The sequence below is a fragment of the Schistocerca gregaria genome, chromosome X (genome assembly GCF_023897955.1).
Source record: "Schistocerca gregaria isolate iqSchGreg1 chromosome X, iqSchGreg1.2, whole genome shotgun sequence".
Lineage (NCBI taxonomy): Eukaryota > Metazoa > Arthropoda > Insecta > Orthoptera > Acrididae > Schistocerca > Schistocerca gregaria.
Genome location: NC_064931.1, coordinates 285,458,709 through 285,479,652, shown reverse-complemented (window position 1 = coordinate 285,479,652; position 20,944 = coordinate 285,458,709). Strand labels below are relative to the sequence as shown.

The following is a 20,944-nucleotide window of genomic DNA, read 5'->3' as shown; positions in this document are numbered from 1 at the left end:
AACAGAGTTAGCTTAAGGCGGATTTTCAAAACAACCCAGATTTTAACGTACTACTATTTTAATTTAACCTTCCAACTATTCATTGTTGGGCGCGTGGGACACGTCTCGAGGCAACGACTAACGCATTCGTTCGGCGCGCCAGCAACGTGCTTGGAGCTCACATCGCAGCGAATAGCGTGCTCAACAAGAGCTTTCGGCCATCTCCGGCCGCCCGAGTGGCACCATGTGCCTGCCGAGGGGAGAACGGTATCGTGCTTACGTAATAAACCCACGCTGCCGTTACGTAATGTGAAGGTGACCTATCGCGGCTGTGATTGGTGAGTCAGAAAGGGTGTTGTCCTCGGTTCGGGGCCGCTTCCCCCACCACCGCCGCCAGCCGAGCGACATTGAGCAGCGCCGCACTCGGGCGCGCAGTTCGCCAAGTTCCGTGAGCGGTGACAGTTCTCTCGCGTTCTTAGCAGTGTGCTCGCAGCTTCGCTAGTGTTTGCATCACTTTGTCGTCATCTTGGATTATACGGCACAACTCCATCGCAGGACGCTTGGTAAGTATTTTCCATTCTTTTCCGTTTTGTTAGTGAATTCACGCAGTTCTTGCGTCAATTCGCCGTTTACAAAATTTATGAAGGTTTTGTTATTAGCGAACAAATCGCAACATTTCATCCCTGTTTGTCATAAAGTGTATTAGTTTTCCAGAAAATTTGTCATGTGTCAGAACATCTTCACAATCGCGGTAACGAAAATAATAATAATAATAATAATAATATGCGAAGACTGTGCACGTCTGTTTCCACGTTTCGTTTCTGTTCTGAGGTCACACTGCATTATTTCCATCTTTTTCAGTTGCTGAATTTATTCTTCTCATACCTGATATTTTTCTTTGTGTAACTGACAATCTAGTGTGTAGTTAGGTAAAGTATTTGAGCGTTTGTAAGGATAGCGAATGTGTCCACCCTTTAAGTAACTATACAACTCAGTGGGCTAAGCAGGTATTCTTCATATCAGGCAGTTTTACGTAGTATTTGACTATTGTTGAAAGGTGTGTGATGATTAGGTATAGCAGTAGTGTCATCTGGATGAAATTTTGTATGGTCTGGATGACTCACGCAAGTTTGCATCATTCTTTCAGAGAAATCATTTGAGTCTGTTGAATGATGCTGACGGCGGTAGACTCCTAGGACCTCGGATGTGGCAAAATATCTGGTTCTTGTGATGTAATGAGTAAGCTTCGAGGGGATGATCAGTGTTTACGCCAAGTGACGCAAAACTTTGGTGTCGTTGGAAATCCTATGTGACAGCTGAGCTGCGGCAATGTGATAGGTTGGCGTTAGCTGAGTCTTTTGTCATCGTTCAGCTCATTGTGCAATTGTCGGTTAGAGTGAAGAGTACGTTGCTCCGGGCTTCCCAGGTTTCGCACAGGTAGCTGTTTGCCGCGTGACGTGCGCCTCACGTGGACTCCTGACGTCATGTATGTGCAATGTTATAACGGTGTGTTGCCATCCTGCACAAGTGTTTCACCTGTTGACAATTTGACATTTATAGACTATACGTCGCTGTGGTTGCACATTTTGCAATGTAAGTAGGTTCAATAGTGCGCGAAAACGCGTGGTGGGTGCACTTACGCGATCTGCTCTTTGTTCGTGAGGCGCGTGGATAACAATGAAAGATCATCTCTTTTAGACGACAGCGAACACAAATTTTGCGCTCCTCTGTGTGTGCTTAATTAATTGTTGCCAAATACAAATATTTTGCAAGATAGCAAATGTAAACGCTGTTTTGAACGCATTATGAAGCATCATAACATTTATCAGTTTGTGATACAGTTGTATGGATAGTCACTCGCAGAAGTTTTCTGAATTCTCTATGGTCGGTAAACTGAGCTTTTTAGGACATTAATAGTCTAATTTTAGTTGTCTGTTAATAATATCTGATAGTCTCTTTCATGATAATGTACTGCCCTGGACATTTTCCTTTGTACATTCCGTCGTTACTGATATTAATCTCTGGCATATGAAAATGCCATTTTCGTCTGATCCAAACTATGGTCAGAGATCTTTCTTGCGCAGGAACGTGAAACATATTTAATTCATATCATTCGACAGAATCTAGCTTCTCACGCATTTACTATGTTATTTTGTAAACAGACATACAGTTAGTTGATTTGTATCGAGTCATAGGAGCTTCTGTTTTAGAAATTACGTCACTGAATTCCGTCCTTTGTGTTATATTGGGTTTCTTAGTGAAACGTAGAAGCAACTGCGTTTCCACGTGCAACTTGTTCTATTTGTTTTACTAACAAATGTTCAATTATTTAGTATTCACGTAATCTCTCTTTTTCTCCTCACAGTGAATATTACTTTCGTAAGTTGCCAAATAACACTTTCTGGCTTTGACGGATGAGCGTATTTGATATAACTCTTTGCTAATGGATGTTGTGGAACTCGTTGCAGATGCTCTGAGGCACCGAATTATGGTGGCAGAATTTGTCGCCCGCCAAAGTGGATCGCCGATCAATGGTGAGACTCCGTCGCTAAACTGCACGATGCCAGGCAGCAACTCCTATTCTGAGCACGTGATGGTGGACTCTCCCGAGCCCGAACCGCCGTATTCGGCGGCACCAACGAATGGGACGCCCCCGAACTTTGATCTGTCGTCGCACGTCAAGCGCAAAGAGCTGTTCACGCAGCGCAAGCAGCGCGAGTTCATCCCCGACAACAAGAAGGATGAGAGCTACTGGGATAGGCGCCGACGCAATAACGAGGCGGCCAAGAGGTCACGCGAGAAGAGGCGCTTCAACGACATGATCCTCGAGACCAGGGTTGTCGAGCTTACCAAGGAGAACCACGTCCTCAAGGCCCAGCTGGCCGCCTTCAAGGACAAGTTCGGGGTTTGCGGAGAAAGTCTCATCAGCGTTGAGCAGGTAAGCATCTCACCTTCCCATAATACTGTTTTCTACTTTTCTTTTGCAATATTTTCCTTAAACGTACAATATATGTCTACAAATAGAAAATCTCTGATATTTCATAGATATAACTTTATACTGGACATTTTCATGATGCACTGATATCTTTTAATGGTATGATATTTTCATTACCACTTACAGAACATTTCCATCCCATATATTACTTACATAACATATGACCAGCTCTGTTATGTGTTCTACATGAGTGATCTCCATGCCTTGTACAAGGGGTTCCCTACAGATTTACGTATCAAAATTCATCTCTACGAAAACTATACTTCAGAACATCCACTGTACAGATTATGAAAAGCAGCACACTTCATATCAACGCCCCTACATCCGAGAAACAAAAGGGGGCTGAAATGAAATCCGCTGAGTTAATTCTGACGTATTAGCTCTTCTAAGTAGTTTCATATCAATCTACAGCCTTGATTGCCGCGAGAGATTCCGTTACTTTTTTATGGTAAGCGGAAGAAGTGTAGGATGGCGCTCCAGGCCAAGGGAGCGCCTGGAAGTATGTGACACGCAGCACGTCGAAGCCCGGTGGCTTGTGTAACGGGGCAGGCGCTGGCAAATTCTGCGCGGCGACCCTGTAGACGTGTTTCCTATTTCTGCGCGCTCAGATCTGTGTCATTGCCGACGTCTCTCGCAGTATCCTTAAGGCGCCACGCATATAATTTTTGTCAGGTCGGTACGGTACGTGAGGAGCGGAGGCGTCCTCGTGACTTCCGCGACCAGAAGGAGGTAAGTAGGTCACAGCCGCCTCCGCTACTCCTACAATAGCCAGCACCGTCCTCCGGGTTGACGGATTTTTCGCGAAACCTGTTCCTCTTTTTCGGACAAAGGCGTTATTTTTCTCATGAATACCTCATTTTGGTATCAGCACTATTTAATTACTTCGAGCCATTTTACTGTAATCCTCGGGCTTCCCTGGTAGCTTTTGCTTCACATACAATCAATCTCAAACTTATAAAGTATAATCGCACGAAGAAAAAATTAATGAAGATTGTAATTTTCTTCTATACCACCATTGGTACGCATTTTATTCCCTAATTTCTGATTTGCGCTGTGTCTGGAGACGTTCATGAAGTTTTAAATAAAACTATTTGTTTTTTAGTGGGAGAAATTTGTATTATTCCGTCGTTGATATCTTCAGTTTTACCTCGAAAATCAATTTGGTATAAGGATAGTTCAAATTTTATCGCTATTACGAAGTAGTGCACTTAATTATTTCCTTTTGTCATTTGTTACGCATTCATGTCGTTGAAACAAATGGTACAGGCCTGTAGTGGAGAAGGAAGGGTGCATAGTTCACAAAACGTGTAACCGTTTACGTTATGGACTTTGGGAAAAAACAGTCTGTATGGATCAAAGTTTCATATTAAACGCGCGCTCCCTTACTACCAACAACCTTGTCTCGTTCGTTTGTTTCCTAAGTCTCGAAGTCTCTACTCACACGAATACAAACAACTGTTTCTTATCAGAGGCCCTGGACAGGCATTCGGAGGCATTGGAATTCAAGGTCCCAAGCATCCCTTCAGGACAGGTTTTCCATGGTTTCAGTTCATGTAGCACGTCGGATTTTCTGCGCCCCCTTGTATGTTCCGAGCTCGTTCTCTGTCCCTGATGACTTTATCATGCGTCATTAATCTTTATTCTACCTTGCCGCTAGTTTTCTCGACCTCTTCCTCTAACGCACAAACGCTTGTGGGACGGAGAGGTATGCCGGCTGCAGATCGAATTTGTCAGGTGTGCCTACCAGTCTGAATGTGAATTTTAGGCAGTTTCCAACATCCCACTAGCTGCATACGGGGCTGGTCCCCGTGTTTCCCCCTCAGATACACGCTACACAACCATTTCGAACACTTTTTTTACACTTGTACACAGAATTTACACTATACTTCTTATGTTCTTAGGGACTTGACCTCCGCTCTTTCGTGTCCTTGCACCTTAAAGACTTACTCAACATCAACATTTTTCACCCTCTATTTTCGTCAGCAACTATGTGACACGTCAAATTGACAGACTAATTTATTATCAACGTAGTTTTATTGCGTGCTTTGAAAGGACTCAGGAGATTCCTAACATGAATTGTGTCTGTGGCAGGTGATGGCTACGCTGCCCACGACGGAGCAGGTGCTGAGCTTCACGAAGAGGCCGAAGCTGTCGTCGGCCGGGTCTGTGGGGATGCCGGTGGGGCCGCCGCTGCTGTACACGCCGGGGCCCGCCCCCGCGCCCGCCCCCACACCCTCGGCGGCACCCGCCCCCGCGCCCGCGCCCAGCCCCATCCCCACGTCGGTGATCCACCAGCCCGTCAGCGTGCAGCCACTACACCCTCTCCAGCACGCCCAGCCGCCCACGCTCGCCTTCCCGCCTCCTCCACCGCCACACCACGACGCCTACCCTGAGCCCGACGCGTACCCCTACAGGTAAGCATCAGCCTCATCTCTCGCTTCCAGTTCCCCCTGGAATGGCACTTGCACTAATACCGCAACCTGCTGGAGAAAGGTTTGTAATTGACGTTCGTTACTTACCTTGACGACTGCAGGGTTGATAAGGGATCCTGGCTTTACAGAATATCTTAGTCACAGTGAGCCATCTCCAGAGGTGCACGTATTAATTCAACTGCCAATTGAATGATGAACTGTAGGTGTAGAACAATTCCTAACTTGGCGACTGTACCAAAAAGTCAAAGCTTACCTAAAGTCAGGGATTGGAGAAGGATTACTAAATTTAACACAAACCTATTTGAGGGTCACAGCCTCTTTCGTCAATCGTTTTATCACAAAGCTGGTGGTTGGACACATTCTGCTTTGTTATTACGCAGTGTACTCAATATACTAGATGTAGAAGATAAGACATGCAATTATCTCGTATGAAACAGTACTTTTTTGTTGATAGTCTCTCTCTCTCTCTCTCTCTCTGTCTGTCTGTGTGTGTGTGTGTGTGTGTGTGTGTGTGTGTGTGTGTCGATTTGCAGGTGGAGTTATAGACTTACAGGTGGGCAGGTTTACTTAAAGGTGGTATTGTAACAAAGTAATATAATTTAAGGGAATTAGAGATCAACTTTTGTCATTTCAGTATTTTAGAAGCGTAAACGTGAAGATTCTTCAACACCGATCCTCAATGATTATGATCAAGCCAGACTCGCATTCTAGATGCGGGGGATTCAAATACTCTCTTGCCTTCTATACTTTGATTTCAATAAATCGAGTGATGCGAAAGCAGGTATAGTTCTGTTGAGCCACTGCCGCTTTCCCTCCCCATATTGAAATTGTCGAACTTTTACTCCGTCTCAATCTTTCTAAAGAGTCGCTGAGCCGTCAAACTCAAACGTTTAGTCAATTCTCTGAACTCGGCGTCGTTCTCTATGAAGATCACATAATTTTTTTGTGGTCCAGTCACCGTAGGAATCACACTTGTCTGTGTTAATATCAATACTGAGCCAGTTAAACCATGTATGCGTAGGAGAATATAATGAGTGAGCAATGAATCTAACGCTAAGTTTTCAGGACCTTTCTGAGATTGCTCCGTTTCAGTACAGCACACACATTATAGATAAGAGTATTTTAGTTTCGGAGGGGGCGTTGTAAAGGGGATGGATTTTTTATCGGTTGGGTTCCAGTGAAGGTATCAGTGAGAAGGTTATGGAGAGCACCTGTTATGCCAGTCATGGTAATGAGTTGATCTGGTTTCTTTGGGCTGCGGATGAAAGCCGGCCCTGTTACTCGATATCGAGTTCGCCATCTCCGAACTGATACGCCCGCCGCGAACGAGGACCTCGCACGTGGGAGGAGGGGAAGAAAGTCGGTGAGAGAATGTGGCTTTCTGGGTTAGGAGGTCGGCTTTCTCCGCGCCGGGAGCGCTGCACTCGGCCGGACGCGAAAGCTGCGCCCGACTTCGGCAGTCACACGCGCGCCCGTTTGAACAACCACCCCACCTCCGGGTCATTAACCGTGAAATTAAAAGGACACTGCGCGCGGTGCTGCAGCGTCAGCACTCTGCAATGAGTATGTATGTTAATGCTGAGGACGTATTATTCGAAACAGCGAGAACAGACTGCCACAGAGTGAAGAATTTGGGACACATACCGATTAGGCAGATATTTCTTCGCAAATAAATAGTTATTTAAGGGAGAAGTAATAGACGCCAAAGAAAGATACTGACAACGTGGAACAAAGACGAGGAAGAGTTGGAGTGGGAAAATTATTCTTCTCTGACGTAGCTTTTTGTTCGATCCCACCAACAACAACTTCTATACGGTTAAGAATACTGTTTTGTAGAAAGCTAGTAACAAACGGGATGTAACTTTCAGCCTACTATGTGGGACACGCAATATTCAAGCGCCTGCCGATGTTGATGTAATTCTCTTTCAGCAGGGACGCTAGTGCACAGGCAACGGTGCACTCCGTCTGTATTTCAGGCTTGTAGGGAGACATCTGGAGCAAGGAAGACGATGCAACGTTTTTGTGCCTGAGAAGCTGTGCTCACTCCTGACAATAGCAGGATTTTGCTAGTAGCGCCGGGCAGTGCTTTTGTGTTTCATTCTGAGAGCAACTTTCGAAGACATACTCTCAGCGAATCCGCCCGAGTGACATTCTTTTTCAGTCTTGTGTCAAGTGAAGTCTGTGAGGTTTAATATTATCACATGTAACAGTGTATCTAGGTCCTGCAGTTATGGCTTCAAGTAAAATCTGATGCAGAGTAAGTCTTTAAGGGAACCGAACAGCTAAGGTCCGCTTCACCCCCCTCCTCCCCCCTCCCCCCCTCCCCCCGTGGCCCGCACACACACACACACACACACACACACACACACACACACACACACACACACAACACACACACACACACACACACACACACTTACACACACACACACACACACACACACACACCAGGCTAGAAGCAGTATACCCAATATCTGTAAATTCTGTGTTCAGCTGTGAGAAAGTGTACTAAATGTCTGAGTATCGCGTAACATGGGAACCACCCCTGTAATCATTCACATAGTGGAACGTGGGAAACTTCCTAAAAACCATATCCACGCTGGGCGGCACTTCGACCTCACGTCGATCCGGTGCCGGCATACCTCCCCGTCCTGGAGGTGGTCGCGTTAATGCGCGAGACTACCCGGCCGGATAAATAAACTTTGATATCTATTTGTCGAATTTTCGTTCAGAGCAAATGATCGATCAAAGACATTTATAGAATGCCTCTTTGGGGTAGCAATTCAGCCGTCAAGATATGTTAGTAATTCCACATAGACGGAAAAGGCCGCCCTTGAGCATTCATTTTCCCAGTCTGCTGATCAAAGAGCGTCCCCAGCGGTTGGGATGAGGGGGTATGGACAGCCTCTGACCCAAAGACAAATCTTCACACACAGGCCAAACTACTAATACGTGGCTCCATACCCCACCCCCAAAACATATCTTAGTTCGTATCCTAGACAAGCTCCTGTCTGTGGCGTTATTTTAAAGATCTTGGGTACATAAGTACCTTTAAGAGGCTGCCTTGTGCTGACTTGCTCAAACAGCTTTTACAGATTGCCTCAGACTAGTACATTACATAACATTTGTTCATTACATTAAATTGTTTCGGACCATTACATCATATGATCATTTCGTTTGGGTGTGTCGGTATCTTCCCGCTCTACGAGCACCACACGGAGGACAATTTTGTCAGGTAATTCGTTTCCATTTAGTAAGCGTCAACTATAATAAAGAAATTTCGCTGGACCTACCCCCGTGCAAGAGCAATAGAACCTTGAATCGAGGAGAAAGGGGGAATGGTGAAAGGAATGTACGTGGAAAATGGTGATGGCAGCGCGAGCCCCTTTCACCGCGGCAGGTATCTGCGTGACCTCGAACGCGGAGTCAGTGGCCGCCAGAAGAAAGTGCGACTTTCGCCGCAACGCTCTTCCGCGGCTGTCGCAGCATTGTGCGGAACGGGAACGCTTACCTCCCCTCTCTCCACCTTTACGGCTCTTGTCCCCTTCCTTTCTCTCCTCCGTCAACGAATATGTAAAACCGACCACTGATCTACAAAATATGGTAGTACGACCTTTTACGGCCACAAATATTGCATAATCTGGTTATTACAATACATAGGGCTCAAATGAAAACATTATTACACGCTCGTAATTACGTTCAATAACGTAATACAAGTCGTCAGGGTGCATTCAGCTGTTTCAGAAAGGTACAACCATACCTTATCTAAACGCAACGAAGCTTCGGTTCCGAATAATAGAAATAATCTGGAACAACAGTTGTTAAAAAAACGTTTGTTATAGAACTAATTTATGACTGAGACTCTAAGGAAATTTATTTTCTTATGAATGGACCTCATTATGCCTGTAAAGTGTGTGGTAACGTTAGTTGTTCATGGTCTCGGATAATCTACAGGTATTTACCCTGCATCAATATATGCTACGTTGTGACAGAGTGCGTTCGCGTGAATCGAGACAGAACATCGGTAAAGGTACAGAACTCGAATTTGGAAACAACGTATCGTCTTGATCCTGAATAAAGTTTTCCCTCTCTTCCAAAGAGTGAATAGTGTGATGAGGGCAACCTTTTCAACATGAAATTTGTTGGCTGAAGGATGCAATGAGACAGAACGCAACGCCTGCAGAAGTCATTGACCTAAGAGTATTTGAATGGAGGGGCATATTGTCACCCACTTTACAACATAAAATGTGCCCTCCAGCTTTTGCGGCAGCTGATGCACTGGGAAGCAAGAGCAGCTCTTCAGCAGAACGAATTCAGTTTCTTACCGTTTTCAGTTTATTAGAAATATACAACAGTTATGGTTTCTGAACAGCAAAACACGACGATCTAAAATACAGCAGGTAAGAAATTAGGACTGATGAGGAAACAGGGGTGCTCAGAAGGAATTTAGAGGGTGCATATCTTGTTACACTTTCAGTTCCATTTGTAATTCTCGTGGATCGTTTAAATCTCGTCAGAAAAATTTCTGGAATACTCTACAAAGGCCTGGACGGGTTATTTTGCATTGACTTTCCCATGAAATGTATAAATCTCTTTAGAAGAATTCTAGAATGTTCCGCAAAGGCCAGTTCCGAGTGCCTCCTTCAGCTTTGTTTAGGGCGCACAGAACGAATGTTGTGGTTTATCGGGCAACTTTTCAACATACAACCACAAGCACTTTCGACAATACTTTAACGGGTGGTTTCACAAAAATTGGCACATACAAACTAGGATTAACAATTCATCACTAGAGCATATCGTAGTAGTATATCACCTTCCGCTAGACATTAACTTCGTAATCGGTTTTAGTATACGCATCTGATGCTAGTTACAGCTGCTCTAAACCTGCTACGGCACAAAAAATGCTGTTGTGAGTATTTGTGCCAGACTGCAGTCTCCTATAATAATCTTTTATTGAAGGGTAGCCACAACGTTCATTGGATCCTTTGTGAGTAAAATAAAATTTTATTTCGTATGTTCCTGTTCATCATGCTAGCTTCATACACAGTCTTTAATTTGATGAAGAAATTTCTGGGAATGTACGTTTGGTGCACAGCATTTTGTGGTAATGAATCACGGACTGTGGGAAATTAGAAAAGAAGAGAATCGAAGCGTGGTACTATAGAAGGATGTTGAAAATTACGTGGACTGATAAGAAAATAAATAAGGAAGTTCTTCGCAGAATCGGCGAATAAAGGTCCGTCAGACAAACACGGATAAGAAGAACGGCCAGGATCATAGCATATGTGTTAAGACACTAGGGAACAACTCCAATGGTACTAGAGAGAGTTGTAGACGGTAAATGCTGTGGGAATGGACAGATACTGGAATACATCCAACAGATAACTAAGGACGTAATATTTGAGTTATATTCTGAAATGAATTCGTGGCAGGCCGCATTAAACCAGTCAGAAGACTGTTATCGAAAAAAAAAGTGTTCCATAGCTGTCCACAGCTATGTAGATACTTTGGTATTTACTTTCACACTATCAATGGGTTATTAGACCAAAAGTAGGAGAGAGCGAGAGAGAGAGAGACAGAGAGCTACTGTAATCCAGACTCGAGCACAAGCTGTCAACAAACATTACTTTAGCTAACGACGTAATCGTGTAAAAACTCTATGTGCGACGTATGTAACGAGGGCGCTTTTGTTTTCAGTTTCCAGCTGCCATCGCTGCACCCGCCACACCCGCAGTTCGAGACGTCGCCGGTGCTGAACCTGAGCCGCACGGCGCGCAGCCGCGCGCAAAGCCCGTACGAACTTTCGAGCGGCGACGAATCTGCGTCGGCTCCCGGCCCGTTGCCGCTACCGCTGACGCTGACGGTGTCCGCAAGCAACAGCCTGCCGCACAAGCTGCGCCACAAGAGCCACCTGGGCGACAAGGACGCGGCCACGACGCTGCTGTCGCTGCAGAACATCAAGACGGAGCCGGCGGCGCGCGCGTCGCCCCCCTGGGACGCGGAGGGCAGCAGCGACGAGCGCGACTCGGGCATCTCCCTGGGCGGTCCCGCCGACTGGGCGGCGGCCGCGGCTTCCGGCGCGACGGCGGTGCCCGTGGGGCTGCCGCCCCCGCAGGACGACGCGCAGCTCAAGTCCGAGCTGGCCCGGCTCGCCTCCGAGGTGGCCAACATCAAGAGCCTGCTCACCGGCACAAAGCCCACTGCGCAAGCCGCGGCCGGCGAGCAGTGATGTCCCCGCAGTCGGCCACACGGTTTACCACTAGACTGCCAACTGGCCGGCTGTTATCCTGGTAGGACGCCTAGGGCGTCACTGTGTGGACCCCCCCGTTTGGGTCCGTAACTCTTCCTCGCACGTCAAGTGTGGCCTCAGTGGCGTAATGTGTCTGAGAAGAAATCCGTCAGCATCCCCGCTTTAGTGCAGGCGAAGATACAGACGTAAACGTTCCATCAGCCAGACTGCGCATGTGCTCGTTTAGGGCGCCAGTACATCTCCGTCGTTCAAGAAACTGCGCCCGTTTTTCCCCGCAAGAAATCAGGGTGAATCGACATATTTATTTTCCTTCAGTAATATTATCTAACAAGAACACTAAAAATTGAAAGTGATGTCCTTGCAGTCCCGGTTCCAGATTTTTGTAGACGATGGGACTACAATTTTCTATGACGATTTGCACTACTTGTACAGACACACTGGCCTGTGCAGCTCGTGCTTTTACCTATCCACTCCCAGACCTCGCCAAAACCACTCCATATCACAGAACATATCTGCCCTTATTCGCTCATCCTGTCATCTCCAAACGTGGCGCTTGTTGCGGAGTAAGGCATCCATTCGTTAGACATCTACGTTAAACGGGCTATAATGTCATTTAACTGCTGTAACACCAGATGTTGGAGAGTCTGGAATGATATTTACGAACAATCTTGACCCCTTTTTATGCCATCTCGAGTCAACAATGCACTGAGACACAACACAAACTACAAATGGGGTCCATACTAACTTGAGGTTGCCTCGACGAGTTCCTTCAACCAAAGAAAGTGGACATACTTAGTAAACGTCAATCTGTAGTAATCAGAAGAGGCAGCAAATAAGGCGGCTACGACGCACGTGTCTGTATTTGTAATACAAATTTTTAATGTTCTGCACTTTCTGTTTATATGGAATTGAACTATTTTCACACAAACAGAAAGTCATAATTCTGGCTATGATCTCAGTTTTCTCAGCCGATTACGACGATTTTATGTACTAAATAGAAAATCCAAATGATACTTGAATAAGTGCTAGAATTGTTAATGATACAATCAGTACATCTCATCAAAGGGAACTTTAATTGTGACTGAAAATGTAAGAACTCTTGTACTTTTAACTTAAATAAGGGTTGATGTGATAGAGTCCCTCAGCCATCAGTTTAAAGCAGTAATTGTTATAAATAATTTTTTATGCAACCACTGTTAAATTTTGCAACAATATTGGTGTCATATTTTCTGAAAAATTGTACTTCCTGCTCGTTAAACTGTCATTTATTCTGCAGTGTACTTCCATATAATTTTCGTGAAGTGCTGTACACTTCTTTTCCTTAAATTCTTGTAGAGGAGTAACTTACTACTTTCAGAAGTATCTGACTGATTATGTTTATTAGGTATTTATTTTTTCTTCCTCTTAAGACTGGAGCTTTTTACTATGTCTTGCAGTGTTAGTTTTTACAGTTTTGTAAAGTAATGTAACTTATGTATCTCATAAAACTAGCTAAGAACTTACTGAATTCTCAAGGACATTGTGGAACATTTTCACAGTGCTGTGTTTGTTCTGTACTCTGTGATTGGTCGTGCACTTCTGTGGACTAAAGATGTAGTGCGTACATAATGCGGCCAGAGAGCTGACGATTAGTGTACAATGATGTTGCCAAAGGAGGCAACGTTCACATTGTATCATAGCTGTTTGTGAAAAAGTTGTTAAATATTTATTGTCGTATTTAATTGCTGTTGACGTGTAGAAAGACTGTTGGTGGTTTGGATCGTGCATAGCATTAGTTTGTGATTGCAAAATACTGAATGCTATTTTCCTCTTATTTTTATACTTGGATTATTTTAATATCTCAGGTTTCTGTTTCCTGTAAATACGTCCATCCTGCTAAAATTATCTGCCTTAAGAAAGCTGTGAATTGTTCAATCAAATTCAAACACTGTCATTTGCGCAAATATCTTACTGCTGTACCTTCTGCCCTTAAACTGATTAGAAGTATGTATTTTATGAATGTACTGGAATAAACACAGTTTGCTTTTTGTCATATACTACCTGTATTATTCATTTCAATCTTTATAATATCCTTATTACGAGAAATGTTACGAATCTAAATGAAAGGCAGTGCAAATGTCAGAAAGGGTTTGTAAATATTGTTGATGATATTCAACCACATCATGACATCAGCTTACATTGATAAGATGATTCTGTGTGATATATTGTATCATGCTGCCACATGGGCTCTATAGTGAAATCTGCAGTCACCACACAATAAAATCATATGTATAAAAAAGATGTAGAGCAAATCTGAAACCTTAAAACCAACTACTAAATTTGCCAAACGAAACAGGGTAATTGCATTTATAGACTTAACGAAAATCTAACAGTCATACGCATTATTCAGCTTACTCGAAGAATTTCTGCTTGATCCAAAAATCGAAAGGATCAAGCAAATCCTGGCTCCAAAACATGAAGAGATAATTCTTTTTTTAACTCACTGAATCAATCAAAAACACTTTCGGAGATCAGACAAAATAATTTCCGTTTAATTTAATTTTGAAAAGAGGTTTTTGAGATACCGAGAAAATCTAATCAAATTAAGATCTTCGGTAGATGTCTCCCGGGATGAAGTCAATATAATTTCATAGCCTGTTTTTATGGGACTGTATTGCTCTCCAACAAATCCCATCGAACAGTCATATCTGTAAGGAGACTACAGTAACAGCAAACCCAGAGCTCCAAGTCTCATTTGTAAACACGCATTGTATACAGTGCAATAAGCAAAATTAGGATTCATTATTGTGCTAGTTTATAACTGAAGTATGTAGGTGAAATCATTCAACCCGCAGGGCTAAATCGGTAAATAGTCAAGGAAAAAAAGAACATTTCTGCAAAACCATAAAGACAGAGATACACCTGCAAAACAAATACAAAAAAAGATTTTATAGGAAAGTCCAAGCTACGATACCATAAAACAGTAACCAAATCAAAAGTGCTTAAGGTTTCTTAAACTATGTCACATATGACACTAATGGTGAGACATCTCACTCAAAAAATATCTAAAAAAGAGTAGAAAATATTCTTAGGAATATTTTAGAGCCAAAGTTAAAAAAGGAATCGTAACGGCGCTTACAATTTTAGTTAAATACAAGAAAGTCAGTAAAACAGTCACAAGAGCAACTTCTAAAATTTGCACATCAGAGGAAATATCCCCAAAGCTTGGTTAACAGAAATAAATTGTGTAAAGAAAATTGACACTCACGAAGAAATTACTCACGACAGAAGTGAATTCAGAAACATAACTCACCAAAACCAATCTTTCTCAGAAGCCCACATAATAAATTACAGCACGGACTGACGAACGCAGGAAGGTTTTCAACGAATGCTCGACCTTATACTGAGAGGATAAGATGGAATATTTTATATCAGTTCAAAACTAGTGAGTTGGTCACAACAATAAAAATCAGGTTTGGTCTAGAAAGACAATTGGAGAATTATAATATTAAAGATGTAGTGAAAAACATGAGATGCAATAAGTCGTCTTGCCACTGAAACACTGAGTAGTAAATATTCAATCAAATTTCCTCTGAACAGGAACGATGCCAGAAAATTAGATTCAGATAACAGCTTTAAGGTTAATATCACAGAATGAACTGTGTAAACCAAATATCTCGGACGAAAAAGATATTAAGATCATTGACGCTATTTTATGGGTGCAGATACGGAAAACATTACACAGTCCTGTAATAAACAGAATAATAAACATCACCCATGAATTTCTTACCGTTTCTATTACTAAAACTGTTCTGGATGGCAAGATATATACTACTTGTCATCTTAATAAGGAACTAATGCTTTTTATTTTATTTTGTTTACTGCAGTTACTGTGAAGAACGTCATTCTAACTTTTCATATTTTCGGCGAATATTGAGAAGGTATGGCACGCATGGCAAGAGCTGCTACTTCACTTCTAATAATTGAAACATCTGTTTAAAAAAATAAACCAATGATACAAATACTAGCCTCCTTGAGACATAATCTGTCTGTTTCCTGCACTGCGCCAAACATAATAAGCACAGAGAAGATGAGAAGTGCAATTTGTAGATATGACTTTCGTCATTCGGAAGCTGCATTACAGACACCAATTATCAACTACTAACCTTACACTATTTTCAGATAGGTTCGACATCATGCAGCAAAAACTGCCCACGTACGACAGGGTTTTTGACGCTATAAGAAGGGTAGCAAGTATTTATCACCATCTCCCTAGCAATCACTGTGTTAAATGGACATGTTATGATGTTGTGCAGCCTAACGTGTCCTTTCCAGTTCCACAAGCACATAAAACAATGCTGAGTGGAAGTGGCAGTTATTTTTAGTTTCTACTGCTAACTACCGACACACGTTCGTGGTTGTAAAATAGCAGAGATAAATCATCAACAGCATCTGCGCTTATGGTGAACACCTGACGTGAATTTACGCACATAACGTAATGGACAGGAGTACCAAAACTGTAAGCATCATCTGTAAGCTGAACTGAAGGTATTACATGTCACTTTGCATGATACTCTCTAAAGGAATTAACCAAATGGGAGGGAAATCGGAAGATATGATGATCATGTACAGATAAATAAGTGATTACAAATTTCCGTAAAATTGGATTATCTGTTTAAGAGAAAGAGCTTCACAAATTGAACTAGTCAATAACGCTTTGGTTGCAAGCACTTATTCCGCTTGGCATTGATTGACGGTTGTTGGGTATCCTCCAGAGGGATATCGTTCCAAATTCTGTCCAATAGACGCGTTAGGTCATCAAAATCTCGAGCTGACAGATGTACCATGACCCTAATGCTGCAAACGTTCTCAGTTGTGGGAGATCCGGTGACCTTGCGAGCCAAGTAACGGTTTGGCGAACACGAAGACAAGCAGTAGAAATTCTTTCCGTGTGCGGGCGGGCACTATCTTGCTGAAGATGGCTTGCCATCAAGAAAACAAAACGGAGCGTAGCATAACGTCGAGGTACCGCTGTGCTGAAAGGGTGCCACGGATGAAATCCGAAGGGGTACTGTCATGAATAGAAATGGTACCGAGACCATCACACCAAGTTGTATGGCCATATGGCGAGCAACAGTCACGCTGGTACCACACCGCTTTCTAGTGCGTCTCCATACATGACTTCGCAGGTCCTCGGGGCGTAATTCGAAGCGGGACTCGTCACTAAAGGCAAATCTACTCTAGTCAATGTGTATCAGGTCGAAGATATTGATGTATTACAGTCTGCTAAATCAGCATTCAGCAATGACAAAATTAGCTCTCCAGAGAAAGATTTTGTCACTGTCTAAAAAAAGCACATTGGTCTCTTCGTAGCGCTCTAGATGGTGTAGAACTTTTTCAGGGCAGTCATCTGAGCATCAGATGCTGGCGTAAGTCGTGGCGGTGAAGGGATGTGTATGTCCCAGCCGCTTATATGGCATCAGAAACGTACGATGGGACTATGTGACAGAATGACAGAAAGGATCTATCGTCTTTGGACATCTCTACGGTAACGGTGTGAAGGATTCAATTATACATTACAAGCCATTAAAATTGCTACACCACGAAGATGACGTGCTACAGACGCGAAATTTAACCGACAGGAAGAAGATGCTACGATATGCAAATTATGAGCTTTTCAGAGCATTCACACAAGGTTGGTGCCGGTGGCGACATTTAAAACTTGCTGACATGAGGAAAGTTTCCAACCGATTTCTCATACACCAACAGCAGTTGACCGGCGTTGCCTGGTGAAACGTTGTGATGCCTCGTGTAAGGAGGAGAAATACGTACCATCACGTTTCCGACTTAGATAAAGGTCGGATTGTAGCCTATCGCGATTGCGATTTATCGTATCGCGATATTGCTGCTCGCGTTGGTCGAGATCCAACGACTGTTAGCAGAATATGAAATTGGTGGGTTCAGGAGGGTAACACAGACCGCCGTGCTGGATCCCAAAGGCCTCGTATCACTAGCAGTCGAGATGACAGGCATCTTATCCGCATGGCTGTAACGGATCGTGCAGCCACGTCTCGATTCCTGAGTCAACAGATGGGGACGTTTGCTAGACAACAACCATTTGCACGACAGTTTTACGTCGTTTGCAGCACCATGGACTATCAGCTCGGAGACCATGGCTGCGGTTACCCCTGTCGCTGCAACACAAACAGGAGCGCCTGCAATGGTGTACTCAACGATGAACCTGCGTGCACGAATGGCAAAACGTCATTTTTTCGGATGAATCCAGGTTCTGTTCACAGCATCGTGATGGTCGCATGCGTGTTTGGCGAGATCGCGGTAAACGCACATTGGAAGCGTGTATTCGTCATCGCCATACTGGCGTATCACACGGCGTGATGGTGTGGGGTGCCATTGGTTACACGTCTCGGTCACCTCTTGTTCGCATTGACGGCATTTTGATCAGTGGACGTTACATTTCAAATATGTTACGACCCGTGCCTATCACTGCGTTCGATCCCTGCGAAACCCTACATTTCAGCACGATAATGCACGACCGCATGTTGCAGGTCCTGTACGGGCCTCTCTGGATACAGAAAATGTTCGACTGCTTCCCTGACTAGCACATTCTGCAGGTCTCCCACCAATTGAAAACGTCTGGTCAATGGTGGCCGAGCAACTGGCTCGTCACAATACGCCAGTCACTAATCTTGGTGAACTGTGGTATCGTGTTGAAGCTGCAAGGGCAGCTGTACCTGTACACGCCATCCAAGCTCTGTTTGACTCAATGCCCAGGCGTATAAAAGGCCGTTATTACGCCCAGAGGTGGTTGTTCTGGGTACTTGGGTACTGATTTCTCAGGATCTATGCCCCCAAATTGCGTGAAAACGTATTCACATGTCAGTTGTAGTATAATATATTTGTCCAACGAAGACCCGTTTATCATCTGCATTTCTTCTTGGTGTAGCAGTTTCAATGGCCAGTAGTGTAATAGTAGCGTATCAATGAGCACCGTCAAACGTGACTACAAGGAATGGTGTACAAGTCGCAGTTGTGTTAGCACGGTGTAAGAACAATGGTTGTAAAAATAGGGTAAACGATAGGGACTAGAGACAGCTGTCACGTATTGTCAACTACAACCGCTTTCCAACCCGACAGGAATTGCTGCTGTTGGCGGATACAGGTACATCTTAACAATTTTCCTAGCGAACAGTCCGAAGTGAAGTGTATGATGGGTATTTGGAATCAGGTACCTCGTACATGGCCATTGCTCACAAGCAACAAAAAGCCCAACAGCACAGAAACTGAATAGTAGCTGACTGGAGCCATTTAGCGTGTCTTGATGAATGGCAAAGTTGGCTCTTTTCAAATGATTCAAGGTGTCGAGTGTACCGACGGCTCAGTGAGGCGCTTAACCATCAGTGTGTGGAGGATGTACACTCCTGGAAATTGAAATAAGAACACCGTGAATTCATTGTCCCAGGAAGGGGAAACTTTATTGACACATTCCTGGGGTCAGATACATCACATGATCACACTGACAGAACCACAGGCACATAGACACAGGCAACAGAGCATGCACAATGTCGGCACTATTACAGTGTATATCCACCTTTCGCAGCAATGCAGGCTGCTATTCTCCCATGGAGACGATCGTATAGATGCTGGATGTAGTCCTGTGGAACGGCTTGCCATGCCATTTCCACCTGGCGCCTCAGTTGGACCAGCGTTCGTGCTGGACGTGCAGACCGCGTGAGACGACGCTTCATCCAGTCCCAAACTTGCTCAATGGGGGACAGATCCGGAGATCTTGCTGGCCAGGGTTGTTGACTTACACCTTCTAGAGCACGTTGGGTGGCACGGGATACATGCGGACGTGCATTGTCCTGTTGGAACAGCAAGTTCCCTTGCCGGTCTAGGAATGGTAGAACGATGGGTTCGATGACGGTTTGGATGTACCGTGCACTATTCAGTGTCCCCTCGACGATCACCAGAGGTGTACGGCCCGTGTAGGAGATCGCTCCCCACACCATGATGCCGGGTGTTGGCCCTGTGTGCCTCGGTCGTATGCAGTCCTGATTGTGGCGCTCACGTGCACGGCGCCAAACACGCATACGACCACCATTGGCACCAAGGCAGAAGCGACTGTCATCGCTGAAGACGACACGTCTCCATTCGTCCCTCCATTCACGCCTTTCGCGACACCACTGGAGGCGGGCTGCACGATGTTGGGGCGTGAGCGGAAGACGGCCTAACGGTGTGCGGGACCGTAGCCCAGCTTCATGGAGACGGTTGGGAATGGTCCTCGCCGATACCCCAGGAGCAACAGTGTCCCTAATTTGCTGGGAAGTGGCGGTGCGGTCTCCTACGGCACTGCGTAGGATCCTACGGTCTTGGCGTGCATCCGTGCGTCGCTGCGGTCCGGTCCCAGGTCGACGGGCACGTGCACCTTCCGCCGACCACTGGCGACAACATCGATGTACTGTGGAGACCTCACGCCCCACGTGTTGAGCAGTTCGGCGGTACGTCCACCCGGTCTCCCGCATGCCCACTGTACGCCCTCGCTCAAAGTCCGTCAACTGCACATACGGTTCACGTCCACGCTGTCGCGGCATGCTACCAGTGTTAAAGACTGCGATGGAGCTCCGTATGCCACGGCAAACTGGCTGACACTGACGGTGGCGGTGCACAAATGCTGCGCAGCTATCGCCATTCGACGGCCAACACCGCGGTTCCTGGTGTGTCCGCTGTGCCGTGCGTGTGATCATTGCTTGTGCAGCCCTCTCGCAGTGTCCGGAGCAAGTATGGTGGGTCTGACACACCGGTGTCAATGTGTTCTTTTTTCCCTTTCCAGAAGTGTATTTCACGAATAACGTGGACGGTGTTTTTTTTATTTTTTTTTTTCGTGCCATAACTTGAGCCGGCGCACTCTCGTTTCCTTGAGGAAGAACCGTGATTTTAATTTTCACATTACTGTTGACCAAGTGTTGTCCTTTCTGCTATACCTTCACGATCAGTATGCTGGTGACACTCTATCCCATCTTCTATGATCACAACGGCTTTATATACCTATTTTGACCAACACTACTGCGCTCTATCATACCTCGACTTTCCAAGAAAATCATCGTTTCATAATTCCATATAAAATGTCTTGGACAGTATGCAACAGCGGGTACAACATGGAAATCAACATCCTGCAATTTGGTAGGTTTCCGGGCTTAAACTTGATGTAGCTACCTGGGACACGTAAGAATGGAAGGTCGGGGACAACATAATGTAGACCAGTGCCGCTCATGGCATGCCAAACTGCAC

General features: G+C 44.8%; 1 protein-coding gene across 1 annotated transcript; it reads left to right on the top strand.

Annotated features, from left to right (window-relative positions):
* The first annotated feature begins 365 nt into the window (after positions 1–365).
* LOC126298063 (nuclear factor interleukin-3-regulated protein) lies at positions 366–13,692 on the top strand. Its single transcript, XM_049989382.1, has 4 exons — positions 366–542; positions 2,448–2,917; positions 5,066–5,388; positions 11,104–13,692. Exons 2-4 carry the CDS (start codon positions 2,468–2,470, stop codon positions 11,633–11,635), a joined length of 1,305 nt encoding a protein of 434 aa, XP_049845339.1. The 5' UTR covers positions 366–542; positions 2,448–2,467; the 3' UTR covers positions 11,636–13,692.
* Positions 13,693–20,944: the final 7,252 nt, after the last annotated feature.